This window comes from Mustelus asterias, chromosome 26, assembly GCF_964213995.1.
Source record: "Mustelus asterias chromosome 26, sMusAst1.hap1.1, whole genome shotgun sequence".
NCBI classification, from domain to species: domain Eukaryota; kingdom Metazoa; phylum Chordata; class Chondrichthyes; order Carcharhiniformes; family Triakidae; genus Mustelus; species Mustelus asterias.
The window spans coordinates 28,407,792-28,426,357 of NC_135826.1; the positions used below are offsets into that span (position 1 = coordinate 28,407,792).

General features: G+C 42.5%; 2 protein-coding genes across 5 annotated transcripts in view; both read right to left on the minus strand.

The window, feature by feature from the left end:
- ap3d1 (adaptor related protein complex 3 subunit delta 1) overlaps positions 1–13,657 on the minus strand; it is a 95,568-nt gene extending 81,911 nt beyond the window's left edge. For 2 of the 4 annotated variants that reach the window (XM_078198359.1, XM_078198356.1), the window contains exon 1: positions 13,281–13,612. In XM_078198359.1, coding sequence (XP_078054485.1) covers positions 13,281–13,376 — 96 coding nt within the window. In that variant the 5' untranslated portion in view covers positions 13,377–13,612. Of the gene's footprint in view, positions 1–13,280 lie in introns of all 4 variants that reach the window. The other 2 variants (XM_078198358.1, XM_078198355.1) reach the window with 2 other exon arrangements.
- The window catches only part of plekhj1 (pleckstrin homology domain containing, family J member 1), a 423,983-nt gene that overhangs the window by 85,269 nt on the left and 320,148 nt on the right, over positions 1–18,566 (minus strand). The gene's annotated exons all lie outside the window — the stretch shown is intronic.

An 18,566-nucleotide genomic window follows, 5' to 3' on the forward strand; every position in this document is an offset into this window, starting at 1 on the left:
AGAACCAAACATTTGATTTCTACTCCCTCCAAGACAATACAAAGTTATGACAATGCAAATAATATTTTTTCTTCAACGTAACATGAAAGCAACACAAATTCCCTCTCCACCCAATACAAAAATAGCCGTTAAATCTTGCCTTTTTTCCCCTCCAGGTAAAAAGGCTCCATCTCACAGCCCCATAAAGAAACTAACCCATATTGATGGCATAAAAGCAAAATGGATGCTGGAAATATGAAACAAACTACTGGAAAAACATGACCGGTCTGGAGGCACAAATGGGAGGAGAAATAGAGTTAACGTGAGTCCAATATGACTCTTGTTTGGCACCCATGGTGTTGCAGTTCTGAAGTTCAGTCGTTTTGGACTCGAAACGTTAACTCTACTTCTCCACAGATGCTGCCAGATTGGAGTTTTGCAGCATTTTCTGTTTCTATTCCACATTGGTAGCAGTTTTGCTAGGGTCTTTCACCAATTTTCTCTTTTGGAAGTTGAGTCTGTATGATTTCAAGGACCCGTTGCCTATAAAATGGAGCAGCAACGTGCCAAGTGCCAGAGGATGCAAGTTCACTCTAACCATCCCCCAATGGTAGGATCCTAGTTGTGATAATGCCATCAAGGAGTAATTTGAGCAGAGACAAGGATCTGTCCATCCAAAAGAGATACAATGTATTGAAATGGAGTCCTGCTGTTATGGTATCTGCCCATACAAATAGCTAGGAAATGGATTTCACCCAAGAAAAAGACAACAAAATTGATTTTTCTAACATCAAGACACAAGATGAATTTACTAGCCCAATTCCTTAACGAAAGATAAAGGTGTATTCAGAAATTCAAGGTTATTCTCATCAGTTTAAGAATTCAACCAACTGTAATGTAAAACTCAATACAAAGTAAACTGAGATACCAACAGGCGGGAATCTAATTTTCTCAGATAAGGTCACAAGATTTTCTCCAGACATATTATTCGGCCACTTATCTTTTTTTAATCTACCTTCAGTAGAAAAATTCATTTCCTTAGCCAATACAGTTTATAAAGCCCATTTTTTATTGGAAAATTAGCAGATCTTGGACAAGACAGAAAAGTTAAAGAAAAAGGATGATCAGTAATACTTGCATTAACCAAAAGTTACTGCCTCAAAAGACCTGCATGACATTCGTGCCTCCCAAGACAGAATTTGTTAAAAGAAAGTCACTGACTACACTGCTGCAGATTTTAAAATTTTCTAAAAAGATACCTGCTGCACATGGTGCTAAAACATGAATGCACCATCATCCATCACTGCCACATCTCACTTTTCTCATCCCTGGAACAACTTCTGTAAACCTCTTCTGGATTCATTCCAATGCATTCATATCTTTCCTTTCGTGTGACACCCAGAACTGTGCATAATATTCCAGTTGAGGTCTAACGAGTGTCTTGCATAGGTTCAGCATAATCTTCCTACTCTATGCCCCTATTAATAAAGCTCAGAATACTAAATGCTTTGTTAACTACTTTCTCCACCCACCCTGCCACCTTCAGTGATCTATTTGCATTTATACTCAGGTCTCTTTACACCTGCACCCGTTGAGAATTTTAGCCTTAATCTTATATTGCCTCTCCACATTCTTCCAACCAAAATGCATCACCTCACTTCTCCGCATTGAATGTCATTGTAGGGTCCAGTCATCCCTTAGAATGGACGTTGGCAGCACTTGGTACGATTTTTAAAAATGATTTTCTTTATTGAATAAAAATTTTAAATTAAAACTACAGAAGCGAAAAAGAGAGAGAAAAGTTAACTTGGAGAAACTGGCTTCTTCACTGCCAGCCCCCTGTGCTAATCTTGAATACTCACAACTCAAAAACAAGATTGAACACCGAACTTAAAACACACACTGAAATGCACAATATTAGTTATTTGTAATCTGTGTTATTGAATTTCAAAGTTTGCAGATGGCAGATGTAAAGACGACCTTGTGGAACTTCAAAAGGACATAGACAAGTTTGTTGGATAGATGGACAAACTGTGTCCCTAACTTTCATAAACAATTGGCAGCTGTGTGGCTGTGAAAGTTTTAGCTCATGAGAAAACCTGTTTACCTTGCAGGATTATTTTCAAAGAATGCAGTCAACTTTCCAAGTTCATCCCAGCATTCCCAGCTGAGTTTTAAAAAGTGGCTAAGTTAGCTTTAAAGTTTAGCAATGTTAGTTACATAGGCAGAAATATCTTTAAATGAAGTCTTTTAACTGAAGCAAACCATACAAAGGATCCTATAGTCATCTTCCATCTATCCGACAAACTTGTCCATGTCCTTTTGAAGTTCCACAAGGTCTTCTTTACAGTTTACAATCCTTCCCAGCCATCTGCAAACTTTGAAATTGGCCCCTGCACATCAAGATCTAGATCACATCAGATAATGCAAGAGTCCCGATACCGACCCTTTGCGAACACCACTACAAACCTTCCTCCAGCCTGGAAAACATCCTCCAAGTATTACTCTGTGCTTCCTATTATTCACCCAGTTTTGTATCCACGTTGCTACTGTCCCTTTTACCCCATGAGTTATAAAACTTTTTTCACAAGTCTGTTGTGTAGCACTGTATCAAATGCCTTCTGGAAGTTCATGTACACCACACCAACAGCATTGCCCTCATTGACCCTGTTACCTCCTCAGAAAACTTCAGCAAGTTAGACGTAATTCACCCTTTAGAAATCCATGCTGGCTCTTCCGAATCAACCCACATTTTTCCATGTGACTCGTAATTGCATCTTCAATTGTTTTTAGAAGCTTGCCCACCACTGTTAAAGTGACTGGCCTGTAATTGCTGGAGGGATCCTTACAACCTTTTTTGAACAATCCTGGGCTTCGACTTCAAACAGAAATTTCCCAGGCACAGTATGGTTGACTATATGCAAGGAGGGTTAACTCAATTGCGAAACCCAGAGCTGGTACCCCTTTTCTTTTTACCACAACAAGTACCTTGGATCACTATAATTTTAATATTCGTCCAATAAATTTTATGCAATTTGGTTAACATGTCAGTTTTTTAACCTTCTAGTTTTAGTTACATGATTAGCACAGTAGGAGTTTATATAAAATAGTTAAGTGACAAAAAATGGATTTTGCTAAGAAGTTTGAAACTTCTGAATAAAACTGTGGCTATGATTTTTAAGCTACTCACATACAAACTGACAAAGTAAATCTCCTTTACTACTTGCTACAAATGCATTTCAGTGTCCATAAATCACAAATCTTTTGTATACAATCAAAGGGGATTATTCATGACATAACATCTTTATCACTCCTGATTGTTTTTGAGCCAATTTAACAACCAGTATTTATACTGCAGCTATTGACAGAGAAAAACACTCCCAGTTCTTCAGTGGTCTCATGATATATTATTGATGCCAGGTTAAAGTGCATATTAGAAATGATTACTGAAGGCTTGGCCAAAAAAGTATGCTTTAAGGCTAGTGTTAAACAGAGTAGGAGGTTGCGTAGTAGGTTAGTCAGGGAATTCCAAACTATGGACTCAAGGCACCTGAAGGGATAACTAATCATAGCACAAAGGAGGACATGTTGCACAAGAACTTAAAATCAGAGATACAAAATTGAGTGGAAGCAGTACTGCTGGAGGATGTTACTGAGATATGGATGCACATGGCTGCAGAGGGGTTGAAACTTATGGTTGGTCATTTTAAAATTGTGCCATTTGGAGACTGGAAGTCAACAGTGCACCTCAGTGAAGATGGAGTAATTGATGAGCAGGACAGAACATGGGTACAGTTTAAATTTGCACAGGTTAGTAATTAACGTGGAAGGGGATAAAAAGATGAAATATAATTTCAATAGCAGATGGAAAAAAATTGCAAGAGGTTATGGTGTTATGGTGGTGAAAATAGGTTCCTTTTGTGATAATTCAATAAAGGATCTGAGCACATCAAGCGAGCAGCTTGGTTCAGATCTTTTCTGGCTTACTTTGGTGGCTTTGATTACTTGATCACTTCCCGAAAAAGGTGGGGATACACAATCAGCTCCCAATCTTAAAAAGAAATTTAGCTGAGAAATTAGGATGTGTCTATTTTGTCATTAAATAATTTCACTGAACAATGTTTCTCATAAGTTCATGTGATTTGAGTTGTCAAAATGCAGGATTATTTCTGCACTTTCCACTTTTCCCAATGGACACTATTGAATTCTGTTTAAATCTAAATCGTAATTAGGTTCAATATTCTTTGTTAGTTCTAAAAAGTGAGGTCCATTCATGTTGTGAGTCATAATAGATGATAAAGAATTACCCTTCTCTGAACCAAACATGTTTTTCAGAAGCTCTTTGGAAACTCTTCACAATAGCTAAAAGGAAATAGATAACACCATGCTAGATTTTACAAATCAAAATAAATACAAGTTGCAAAATTGTGACAGCCTTGTTCTCTTTACCATTATAATTAGCAGTCCCACACCATATCAGATTTGTTAACTTAAATATAGTATTTGAGTTTGCACAAATGGGCCCACACAGTAAGAGACCAGCGTTCAAACCAGGCCTTTTACATCAAGCTTGTTGTTGGACAGTATTACATCCTTCTATATCAAAGTAAAATCTAATGCAAATGCATAATAGTTACTTTGGTTATTTTTTTCCCTCAAAACATCTACTAAATAACATTTGCTCCCACTGAACTTAATCTTTTGCCCTTCATCAGAGTAACTGGCATTGCAAAAGGCAGCTGCGGTCATTTAGATGTCAAATTTTTCTTCATGATGTAAATCCTAGAATATTAGAACTATGACAAAAGCTTTTAAAAAAGGGTGAACTTCAAATCTGTTAGCACTCAACGGGTCAATTCGTAAAGGATTATTGTGCATCATAATGAAATAATATTAAAATAGCTTGTCTTATAAATCTACAGCATGTCAGCTTTGTAGCCACTTCAATAAAGTTCTATAGACTGCTTTGATTTTTCTGGGTGCCACTTGGAATGCATATGAATTACCTGTGTCTCAATGGAGTACTCAATTCACAAAAAAAAAGGCATCTGCATTGGAATTAGTTATTTTTTTCATACTGTGGGAATAAGCCAGAGCTTATCATTCAGAATTGCTGAACCACTGGGGAAAACTCAGAATCACACAGCCCTTTGGCCCATCGAGTCAGCATCGACACATTAGAAACACCTGAATTCCCACCTAATCCTATTTGCCAGCACTTGGCCCATAACCCTGAATGTTGTGTGCCAAGTGCTCATCCAGATACTTTTTAAAGATGTGAGGCAACCCGCCTCTACCACCCTCTCAGGCAGTGCATTCCAAACTGTCACCACCCTTTGGGTTAAGAAGTTTTTCCTCATATCCCCCTAAACCTCCTGCCCCTTACCTTGAACCTATGTCTCCTCATGACTAAGCCCTTCCATACGAGGCAACATCCTGGTAAACCTCCTCTGCACTCTCTCTAAAGCCTCCACGTCCTTCTGGTAGTGTGGCGACCAGAACTGGGCGCAGTATTCCAAATGCGGCCGAACCAACGTTCTATACAACTGCAACATCAGACCCCAACTTCTATACTCTATGCCCGTCCTATAAAGGCAAGCATGCCATATGCCTTATTCACTACCTTCTCCACTTGTGACGTCACCTTCAAGGATCTGTGGACTTGCACATCAAGGTCCCTCTGCGTATCTACACCCTTTATGGTTCTGCCATTTATCGTATAGCTCCCCCTACATTAGTTCTACCAAAATGCGAAGTGATGCATTTATCTGGATTGAACTCCATCTGCCATTTCTTTGCTTAAATTTCCAGCCTATCTATATCCTTCTGTAGCCTCTGACAATGTTCCTCACTACCTGCAAGTCCAGCCATTTTCGTGTCATCCGCAAACTTACTGATCACCCCAGTTACACCTTCTTCCAGATCGTTTATATAAATCACAAACAGCAGAGGTCCCAATACAGAGCCCTGCGGAACACCATTAGTCACAGGCATCCAGCCGCAAAAAGACCCTTCCACTACCACCCTATGTCTTCTGTGACCAAGATGTGGAGGTGCCGGCGTTGGACTGGGGTGATTCTTATTCTGTGACCAAGCCAGTTCTCCACCTATCTCGCCACCTCCCCCTTTATCCCATGAGATCCAACCTTTTGCACCAACCTACCATGAGGGATTTTGTCAAACGCTTTACTAAAGTCCATATAGATGACATCCACGGCCCTTCCCTCGTCAACCATTCTAGTCACTTCTTCAAAAAAACTCCACCAGGTTAGTGAGGCATGACCTCCCTCTCATAAAACCATGCTGACTATCGTTAATGAGTTTATTCCTTTCTAAATGCACATACATCCTATCTCTAAGAATCCTCTCCAACAACTTCCCTACCATGGACGTCAAGCTCATCGGCCTATAATTTCCTGGGTTATCCTTCCTACCCTTCTTAAATAATGGGACCACATTAGCTATCCTCCAATCCTCTGGAACCTCACCTGTGTCCAGTGACGAGACAAAGATTTGCGTCAGAGGCTCAGCGATTTCATCTCTCGTCTCCCTGAGCAGCCTTGGATAAATTCCATCAGGCCCTGGGGATTTGTCAGTCTTTATATTCCCTAAACAACCTAACACTTCCTCCCTTGTAATGGAGATTTTCGCTAACGGGTCAACACTCCCCTTCGAGACACTCCTAGTCAACACATCCCTCTCCTTTGTGAATACCAACGCAAAGTATTCATTTAGGGAGTTGGTGTTACTTTTATATTCTTATTTTTACTCAAGTTCAAAATTGCAACCGACATTGCAGCAGTTTAATCGAGAAACATCTTGCGATTATTAGAAAAGTCTACATCCATCTCATGCGATAAACCTTTATATCCTTCCAAAGTAATTCAATGGAATTGCTTCATGTCTAAGTCAAGCTTAACTTGCATCCAACAAAACTTTCACACATCCTTTAATGCTACACCAAAAACTTAACAGGGGACTTGTTAAAAGCACTTGTTCATTAGGAAGGCAAATGTCAACATCCAAAAGTGGAACCAAATAGCCTGTCCAAGGTTGCAACTTCAACATATTCCCTTACGTGCTTACTATTTGAAATACAGAAACAGAGGATGGAGTTGGGAATTTATAATGTACTTCTGCAACAGCCATCTTATATTCACAACTGTTTGAAGTTTATTTATTAGTGTCAGAAGTAGGCTTACATTAACACTGTAAATGCCCAAGTCACCACACTCCAGCACCTGTTCGGGTACACGGAGGAAGAATTTCAGCATGGTCAACGCACCTAACCAGCACGTCTTTTGGACTGTGGGAGGAAATCGGAGCACCCGGAGAAAACCCACGCAGAAGGTGCAGACTTCACACAGAGTGACCCAAGCCGGGAATCGAACCCCAGGTCACTGGCACTGTGAGGGAGCAGTGCTAACCACTGTGCCATCCACCTCAAATGATAGAGGTAAATAACAATTTCATTCCCTGCTCATATGTCTTTATCTGACACGTTCTTGTCCAATTCAACAAACTCCAGAAATGTTGAACAAATTCTCAATTTAAAATAAAACTAAGCTGAAGGGATGAGGCTCAGAGAAAAAAGGGACGAACCATGAAGGTGATTGAGCAATATGAATCTTGGTTGTGACGGGGAAAGTGAATGTGATGTGCTAAAGTGTCAAAACATCCAAGTAGATTAAGCAGTTTACACTAGCATACCAAGTTCTTTAAGCAAAATACAAAACCAGACTAAGCTATGTCATCCCTCAGCATCTGTTCAGGCCTGACATCACAAGCTTCCAGGAAATTTCCAAGTTTAAAAAAAGATTGAGTTTAAAAAAAAATCTCAGCCTGTAATATCACATTGAGGAAAATATGTAAAAATTCAGATGTGTACATATATCATCCAATGATAACTGTAACAAGCACTTGCAGTAGCTATTTTCATGCTAGGAGAAAAGTATGAGTCATCTCATTGAAATTCACTTCTGAAATGTGGCATATCTGGTTATATGTGTTTTTCTAAAAAACTTCTGGTCACATATACAGCCACTTGAAAGTTTGCCATTAATATTGAACCAGGTAAAAATGCTGTGGTGCTGAATGCAAACTAAATACAAGTTAAAGAAATTAACTGACTTCCACATAGATGATTGAAGAAAAAGTCAATCTTTCCCCTTTCTGCAAATGCTTTTAATGGTTGTTAATTCTCTTCACAGGAGCACCTGACAATTTTTTCAAGCACCCCACTGTAAGGCTCACACATTATGATAAAAACGAACACCATATAATGCAATGCACTGTACCATGTTTATTCATTACTCTATTTAGACAAATATTGACACTAGATATTAAATGCAATATTTCATGCACATAGTATTACTATATTTAAAACCTCAATGACTATCAAGAAGTCTCTGTGGTCCCACTCAGCAATAACAAAGTTCAAAGCTAATTGGCCAAGTTTCTGCCTCCTTTCAATTCTGACGAAGGGTCTATGACTCGTTAACTGTATTTCTCTCCTGGTAGATGCTGACAGACCTGCTGAGTTTTTCCAGAATCCTCTGTTCTTGTTTCAGATTCCAGCATCCGCAGTGTTTTGCTTACTTTATTATTGTGGCTCTGTTTAGAACGTCCATCAATATTTCCATGTGTATGCCAACTAAACATGACATAACTGCACAAAATACAAACTCGTTTCCAAATAATATGCAGAACTTAAGTTTTACATACATATATTTATCAACTGATTACCAGCCATTTCTTTCACTTCTACTTCCAAGTTTTACTTCCCCCCCCAGTTTGGAAGATTCTGGGCTTCAGGAAATGGAATCCCAAAAGGTGGCTTTGCTTAGCAGAAATCACTGTCATTATGAAGCAAGACCTAACCACATTGGGCCCAGAGATAGAGCTAGATTGCTAAATACTAAACTGCTTTACCCACAAAGAAAATACAGAACACAAAGAAAACACGGAAGACTTCACGCAGAAATTTTTTTTAAAAATGAATCTGTAATCAATATTAAAAAATCATATTTATGAAAAGGTATGGTAGCTCAGACATCAGAATAATAATAGAGGTAACTGAATTAATTTGGTTTGTGATTGCAAATCACAAGTTAGAAACTGTTCTTTTTCAGCTGTATTCCTTCCAAAATCTTTTCATGAATGGTTTCCACAGCCACAGATAAGCATTACAAATCACACAAGGTTTTGATACATTAGAAGTTTCTCCAGCCTCAACTTTAAAGTTAACCAGCATTTAACCAGTGTTTCATCTGCTGAAGTGAGGCAAATTATGATCACTCAGCAACCTGCAATGCATTTTTCTTTTTAAAATCACTGACCAATTGTGTCCAGTTCTCATGATACACTTGCTGGCCTCCAACTTAATGTCCTGCACTCAAAGGGCAACAGAAGATTACTGGAGATGGTGCACAACAAAGGGGACATGAAACCATCTACTGGAAACAACTGTACTACTCAGATTTAAAATGCATTTGATAAATCAGACCATCAATCTGGCTAGTACACTTCTGCATTGATAAAAGTTGTAGTAAAACTGCATCCTAGATTATGTCAATAAAGAATACTTGCAGACAAAACTAGGAGTCATGTCAATTAAATTTAAATGGCTTTCGATAGAGTTAATGTAAGATGATGCAATCGCACACTCCCTGTTAAAATTAGAATTTCATGTTACAGTTAGAGGAATGCAGGCAGTAAAAAAACCACAGAATTTCACCAGTGAAATTCTACAGAGCACTTTGCTAGAGTAATCCAAACCAATTCCATGGTCCTTTCTTTTCTTATTATCCTTGTAATTTCCTCTGCTTCATAGGACCATGTATGCATGGAACTTCATGAAGTTTAATAGTCCCAATAATTTACCTCTTTCAATTTGTAGCATATATTCACCAAATGAGGCAAAGACACCAAAAACAGCTCTTTCCAAACCTCAGACCTACAAATTTGAAACAGGATACAAAAGCGTGCAAGTGCTATTAGGATTGAATTGCTTCGACTTCATACTAGGTAAGCAGGACTTCAGACTCAAAGGCTGCAGTTGGATATCCCTGCCGCAGGTGACTTTACCACTTTTGGAATTACGCAACCACTGAGGTGAATATAACGACTCAAAATACAAAGCGATTTGACAGGACCCTCAACAGAGTGTGGTCCATCTCCTGCGCCATGACCCTCATACCCTCCCCTCCCAGAATAAGGATAGAGTCCCCCCTTGTTGTCACATTTCACCCCACAAGTCTCTGCATGCAAAGCATAATCCTCTGCCATTTTCGCCAACTCCAGTTGATGCCACTACCCTCTCCCATGGCACCTTCTCATGCAATCGCAGAAGGTGGAACACCTGCCCCCTTATCTCTTCCACATTACCATCCAAGGTCCAAAACACTCATTCCAAGTTAAGCAGTGTTTCACTTGCACCTCTTTCAATTTGATCTTTTGCATTTGCTGCTCCCAATGTGGTCTCCTCTATATCAGAGAGACCAAGTGTAGACTGGGTGATCGCTTTGCTGAGCACCTTCTGTCTGTGTGCAATCAGGACCCTGACCTGCCTGTTCCTTGCCATTTTAACACACGATCCTGCCCCCATGCCTGTCCTTGGCCTGCTGCAAAGTTCCAGTGAAGCTCAACGCAAACTTCCGGCTAGGCACATTACAACCTTCCGGTCTCAACATCGAATTCAACAACTTCAGATGATTAGCTCTACCACACCTTGACTCCTTTGTTTTCATTTTATTTAATTTTAACCGTTCTCCACCTTTTATTTCTTTATTTTTCTTCCCCCCATTTTATCCCCCCTTTCCTTACCTTTTTCCCTCTTTGCTTCTCCTCTCTTCTCAATTCTACCTCTCTCCCACCCATGCCTCCCTACCCCCACATCTTCATTTGTCACAGCTTACCCTCTGATTTCAGCTTCTCTGCCATTTACACCTTCTATTCTCTCTATGGACTGTCATTAGCAGCCTTTCTCCTTGTTTTTGTGGCTATGACTCATTTTTCATTCCCTCATCTTACAGTATAAATATCTCCCACTTTCTCTGCCTTTTAGCTTTAACAAAGGGTCAACTGGTCTCTAAATGTCAGCTCTTTTCTCCCCTTACAGATGCTGCCAGACCTGCTGAGATTTTCCAGCATACTCTCTTTTGGTTTCAGATTCCATCATCTGCAGTAACTTGCTTTTATCCAAAAGTCCACAATCCTTTTCATGCACTTTCCAACAAACATTATCATGCATACTACTAAATTTGGACTCTTTTTGCCAATCATACATATATTTTTCCTCAAACTCTGATTAAACTCACCAATTCCTAACTCCCAAGTAGCACTTCCTTGCAGTAATACAGAATGCTATAGCATCTTGCACAGATGTTTCAAAGTGCTTTTTTGAGTACTTTTGAAGTGGTTACTGTTGTAAATGTGGCAGCCAATTTGCAAACATGGCAATCTATTTTTCATTGAGGTATAAATATTGCAAAGACACCCCCCACCCCCCAGCTCTCCTAATGCCACCTGAACATACAGGTGGGACCTCTGTTTAACATCTCATCTGAAAAATGGCACCCCCAACAGCACAGTAATCCCTCAGTGCGACACTGGAGTGTCAACCTTGAATTCTACACTCGAGTTCTGTAGTGGGACTTGAACTCAGAATCTCCCGACAGAGGTGAGAGAAATACCAACTGAATGACTGCTGGCACAGCATAAACATACAAGGCAGGAAAACACCAGTTGGTCCAGAAAGCTTGTCCAATCTGAACATGATGCAACTATGCACATCATTAAACCCATCCCACCCCTCCCCTGGCTCTCGTACGCTCTTCCAGGAGAGATTAAGTATGGGAAAACTATAGAAACTAGTTTTAAAAGGCTGCAGTCCAATTAGTATTTCTTAAATGAACTAGGAAAGGTTCAATTGTAGCTACACTATTTAAAAAAAATTATTAGACTTGGCATAGTGTAAATAAATTATAATCTTTCTTGAAATTTGTATGCTTTTATCAAATGGCAGAGATTTTAAATTTTCCATTCACTGTTTACAAAAGAAAACATTTGATCCCAAAACTGAAATACGAACTCAGTAATGGTAGAGTGAGCATAAGGTAGCACAACTATAGTTGTGTTCAACTTACTTCATTGGGCTTGGGTGGACAGCTGTTTTCTCCTTATGCAAAGTGTGTATTTTCAAGCAGGTACAGAAAGTCTATTCTGATAGCCATTCTGTTGCCTGCTGTAGTATAAAGTGGACAACTAGATTAATTTGACAACAAAATGAAAGCAAAATACTGTGGATGCTGGAAATCTGAAATAAAGACAGAAAATACTGGAAAAGCTCAGGTCTGCAGCATCTGTGACAAGAGAAAAGAATTAACACAGAGTCCATATGACTCTTGGGATTAAATTGGTGGCTGAAGCAACAAAAAAAGCACAGGATCAGGAATAGTGCCAGAATGATCAAACAAGGAATAAACATGAGTAAGTTAAATAATTTCACCTGCAGGACCAGTCATACCATGCTCAGCCTGCAGTTTATCATCTGGATATCAGTAAGGGGTTTACAACTAACAAATAAACGATATTCTGGGGAGTTCTCAATTGTTACACACTGTGACAACTGCGTCTACAGAAAAAGGCAAATTGAAACACCTTGCTCAGAAACTTAAGATTACAGCCATTTATCATGACTTGAACACACTTCCATATCCTATTAACACATGTATATCGCAAACCTAAAGCACACTCTTGCATTACTGGGTAAGCAAGGGGGTGAAAGCGAAGTTGGAACACATGTCTCTCGACTATCAGGTTACCAGAAGCCCGTGTCAGCACAAGCATCAGCTGATGGACCAAAACACACTTGGACCCTGAATTGTCAGCAGCCAATATGGGCGAAAATAAGTGTTACTTTCATAGGGGGAGGGAAGGAATGGGTGAATATTTTACAATAGGCTTGAGCATTTCCTCTAAAATAGTGGGAGGCGGGGGTGGGTTATGTTAAGAGGAAACTAAAGGCCAGGCAATAAGACGCTGAGATTAGGGGGATGAGGTGTAGACTCTTGCGACAGCAGCAGCAGCCAGCCTGATTTTCATGCGGAATTATGAACTATCCTGGAGCTGCGGGCCCGGAGAGAGAGGGAGCCGACCTGTCCCGCTGCTGTCATGACTAGGCCTCGGGCTGGATTCAGGTTTAATGGCTAGTTACTTTACTTGTGTTTTCTTTGCCCTCCTCCGAGGCTGCGGGGAGGGAGGGGGAATGCGCTGATGGCCGTTAGGAAAAAAAAACTCACCTCGTCATCCTTGTGGTTCCTGATGCCACGTACCAGGTCCTGCAGATTCTTGTCAAACATTCGGTCAATGCTGCCTTTCACGATTTTCAGAGCCATGTTCGGGCCGCCGCTCTCCTGATCCTTTTTCGTTAATTTGCCTCTCGTCCCCCCCCCCCGCGCCTTATAAATCCGTCTCCTTTTCACCGGACGCCGCGAAGCATGCCAGCTACTTTTTTATCCATATACATATATTTCTGGACAGATGGGAGAGGTGAGGATCCGACTCGCTGCTGTCCTTTGCCTTGCGCCCCCGGGACCGCTCTCACCTTCTCTCACAGGCTCCGAATAGCAACAGAAAATGGCGGCGGCGGCGGCCGGTCTGGAGTCAGGTGACCGACTGCGGGACAGGGAGAGAGGGCGGGCCCGGGAGCCTGGGGGCGGGGCCGGTGGAGTTGGGAGGCGGGGCCTGGGCAGGGAGTGGGCGGGGGTGGGCTCAGGGCAGAGTGGGGGCGGGGCCAGACACATTAGGGCGTGGCCAGGGGCCTGAGGGCCTGGCCAGAGAGCTTGGGGGCGGGGCCAGACAAGGGAGCCGGGGGGGGAGCGGGGCCGCTGAGCTGGGGGCGGGGCCAGGGAACTGAAGGCTGAAAACTGGGGCGGGGGCCAGGGTGGGTGCGGGGCTAGTGTGCTGGGGGTGGGGGCCCGCGGGGCGGGGCCAGTGTGCTGGTGGCGGAGACCAGAGGCCTGGGGCAGGGCCAGCGTGCTGGGGGCGGGGACCAGAAACCTGGGGGGGCGGGGCCAGTGTGCTGGGGGCGGGGTCTCTGGGGGGCGGGGTCTCTGGGGGGGCGGGTCCAGTGTGCTGGGGGCCGGGACCAGAGACCTGGGGGGCGGGGCCAGTGTGCTCGGGGCGGGGAACAGAGACCTGGGGGGGCGGGGCCAGTGTGCTGGGGGGCGGGGACCAGAAATATGGAGGCGGGGCCAGTGAGTGGAGGGGCGGGGCCATGGGCTCAGAGCTGGGGCGGGGCCTGGGAGGAAGCAGGACCAGTGAGCTGGGGCGGGCCCAGATTTCTGGGGGCGGGGCCAGATTGCTGGGGGCGGGGCCAGGGGCAGCTACCTTCTTCCCTCCCCGCCCTACCCCCTCTCCCACCCATCAGCACAGAGACCTGAGGGATGAATTGTCAACCATATTTTCCTCTTTTATTTATTGTTATTTACACTTATCTCCACCTAAATTCTTCCAAGCTTCCTTTCTTACATAAGGAAAGTTTGGCCACATGAGGCCCCAGTGTAGTTTTCTGCTTTTCTTCTGTATTTTTGTTTTGGATGGGTGGGGAGAGTGGTGGAAGTTGCTGGATTTGTGGTGCTAAATTGGGACATGCTAAATTGAACGAGGACGGTGGAGACTGAGACAAAAACAGAAAATGCTGGAATATCTCAGCAGGTCTGACGGTATCTGTGGAGAGAGAATAGATGTGGAGATGCCGGCGTTGGACTGGGGTAAGCACAGTAAGAAGTCTCACAACACCAGGTTAAAGTCCAACAGGTTTATTTGGTAGCAAATACCATAAGCTTTCGGAGCGATGCCCCTTGGAGAGAATAGAGCCAACGTTTCAAGTCTGGATGATCCTTCGTCAGAGCTGGCCAAATAATAAATCATATCTCCGTGCTGGCTTCTTCCAGATTCCGTTGTACACGCAGTCCACTATCATATGACTCTCTACATCATATAGGAACATAGGAGCAGGAGGAGGCCATTTGGCCCTTCGAGCTTGTTCTGCCATTCATTACGAACATGGCTGATCAACCAACTCAATAGCCTAATCCTGCTTTTATGGTGTGGTGGCCCTTTCCTCCATTCCCATAATGTGGCTAGTCACTTTAAATTGGGCACGGCACACTGGGAGAGAATTTCTCAGGAGCCTAAGATACTCTCTTGTTTCTGTTGAAGGGAATCCATTTTTTTCCAATATATTTTGATCACAAACACAGGTGGAAATCACTGACCAGACATGCGGATTGGATTTAATGGAAGGGAAAGCCGGCAAGAGCCCCACATTGCTTCTTGTGGAGAAAGTCCGCTGAATTAAGTCAGGTACTTGACAGGCTAGTGGCAGGATGTCCCCCAGGAACAAGGATCCCGGGAGCTGAGTTCTCCCCACCGAGAGTTGTTGGTCAGTCAGAGGCTGACAGCTTTTCTGTACTCAGCAGCGCCACCAGGTAGGTGGTGACTGCTGTGTGTTCAACACCCACCTGGGGCCCAGAATCAGCGAGGGATCCGGGGGGGAATTTTCCCACCCAGCCCGCCATGGAATCGTAGTTGGAGGGGGATGGACCATGGAAAGGTCCGTTGACCTCAGGCAGAATTTTCTGGTTTTAGGGGAAACGCGGCCAGAAAATCCCGCCCCTAGTTGGCGGATAGGTGTTGGATAGATGTGTGTTGCAAGGTGGAAAGTGTTTTGGATATTGGGAACTAGAACCCTCCCGCCACCCTCCCACCTGATTAAATGGCCCCTGCCACCAAACAAGTCATGGGGAAGGGATTAAATTCTACTGTTGACTTCTTTGTTCTGAATCAATTTAAGTAATGGATTTGTTAAGACATGTAACTAGTTTTGAGCTGAGCATCTAGATAGAGGTCAACAATCACCTTTGCAAAGATTTGTGTAACCACAGAGGGCATCTTCTAATTGCCTTTATCCTAGCTTTGGAATTCAGTGCGTTTGAGGCATGTATCTTGGGAAGATTTTGCCAATCTTTCAGAACCTATCAAGATGGAGGATGGAAATTCTAAATTGATGTATGAATTACATTATGAATATTAAGAGGAATATGCTAGAATTCTTTTATCATGTGTAATCTATTGGCTGAATTTATACCACTGTTTAACCATTAATAAATGGTTTAGGGGGAATGATGGCCTAGTGGTATCATCACTAGACTATTAATCCAGAAACTCAGTTAATGTTCTAGGGACCCGGGTTTGAATCCCGCCACAGAAGATGATGGAATTTGAATTCAATACAAAAAAAATTTGGAATTATGAATCTACTGATGACCATGAAGCCATTGTCGGAAAAACCCATCTGGTTCGCTAATGTCTTTGAGAAAGGAAATCTGCCATCCTTACCTGATCTGGCCTACATGTGACTCCAGAGCCACAGCACTGTGGTTGACTCTCAACTGCCCTTCAAGGAGAACTAGGGATGGCAATAATTGCTGGCCAGCCAGCGATGCCCATGTCCCACAAATGAATTTTTAAAAAAGCAGTTTCATTATGTCATATAGTGCAGCAGAGTAGTTATTAACCACTACCTGAAGACTAAAGGCGGAAAATGCTGGAAAATCTCAGCAGGTCTGACAGCATCTGTGGAGAGAGAATAGAGACAATGTTTTGAGTCTGAGAATGTCTGGAGTCTTGAAGGGTGGAAGCAGTGGAAGGGTGCCTTTCTGAATGGAGGGCTGTGACAAGTGACTTTGTAAGAAGTTTAACAACACCAGGTTAAAGTCCAACAGGTTTATTTGGTAGCAAAAGCCACACAAGCTTTCGAAGCTCTAAGCCCCTTCTTCAGGTGAGTGGGAATTCTGTTCACAAACAGAGCTTATAAAGACACAGACTCAATTTACATGGATAATGGTTGGAATGCGAATACTTACAACTAATCAAGTCTTTAAGAAACAAAACAATGGGAGTGGAGAGAGCATCAAGACAGGCTAAAATGATGTGTAAAAGATGTGTATTGTCTCCACATCTTTTTAGCCTGTCTTGATGCTCTCTCCACTCCCATTGTTTTGTTTCTTAAAGACTTGATTAGTTGTAAGTATTCGCATTCCAACCATTCTTCATGTAAATTGAGTCTGTGTCTTTATAAGCTCTGTTTGTGAACAGAATTCCCACTCACCTGAAGAAGGGGCTTAGAGCTTCGAAAGCTTGTGTGGCTTTTGCTACCAAATAAACCTGTTGGACTTTAACCTGGTGTTGTTAAACTTCTTACTGTGTTTACCCCAGTCCAACGCCGGCATCTCCACAAGTGACTTTCCTCAGGGATCAGTGCTGGGACCTTTGCTGTTTGTAATATATATAAATGATTTGGAGGAAAATGTTACTGGTTTGATTAGTAAGTATGCAGACGACGCAAAGGTTGGTGGATTTGCGGATAGCGGTGAGGGCCATCAGAGGATACAGCAGGATATAGATCGGTTGGAAACTTGGGCAGAGTGATGGCAGGTGGAGTTTAATTCAGACAAATGTGAGGTAATGCATTTTGGAAGGTCTAATACAGATAGGAAATATACAGTAAATGGCAGAATCCTCAAGAGTACTGATAGGCAGAAGGATCTGGGTGTACAGGTACATAGATCACTGAAAGTGGCAACACAGGTGGAAAAGGTAGTCAAGAAGGCAAATGGCATGCTTGCCTTCATCGGCTGGGGCACTGAGTTTAAAACTTGTCAAGTCATGTTGCGGCTTTATAGAACCTTAATTAGGCTGTACTTGAAATATAGTGTTCAATTCTGCCACACTACGAGAAGGATGTGGAGGCTTTGGAGAGGATACAGAAAAGATTTACCAGGATGTTGCCTGGCATGGAGGGCATTAGCTACAAGGAGAGGTTGGAGAACCTTGGTTTGTTCTCACTGGAACGACCGAGATTGAGGGGTGACCTGATAGAAGTCTACAAGATTATGAGGGGCATGGACAGAATGGATAGTCAGAAGTTTTTTCCCAAGGTTGAAGAGTCAATTACTAGGGGGCATAGGTTTAAGGTGCGAGGGGCAAGGTTTAAAGGAAATGTACGAGGCACGTTTTTTACGCAGATGGGTGCCTGGAACCCGCTGCTGAGGGAGGTAGTGGAAGAAGATACGATCGTGACTTTTAAGGGGCGTCTTGACAAATACATGAATAGAATGGGAGTGGAGGGATATGATCCCCAGAAGGGTAGGGGGTTTTAGTTCAGTCGGGCAGCATGGCCGGTGCAGGCTTGGAGGACCAAAGAGTCTGTTCCTGTGCTGTAATTTTCTTTGTTCTTTGTTTTTAGAAGTCAATAGTGCTTCATAAAAGTAAACAAAATTAAGCTGGTGAGTTTGTGGTTTTTTTATTGACATCTCGCCATGATCTCTAATCAACAAGAATGACATAGATTACCAACATAAGAGGAAGGCAGCAGTTTTTGGATATGAACATAGATGCAAAGATATGAACAAAGAGTAGGAGTAGGCCATTCAGCCCCTCGAGCCTGCTCCGCCATTTAATAAGGTCATGGCTGATCTGATAGTAACCTCAAATCTGCATCCCCCTGACCCTGATAACCT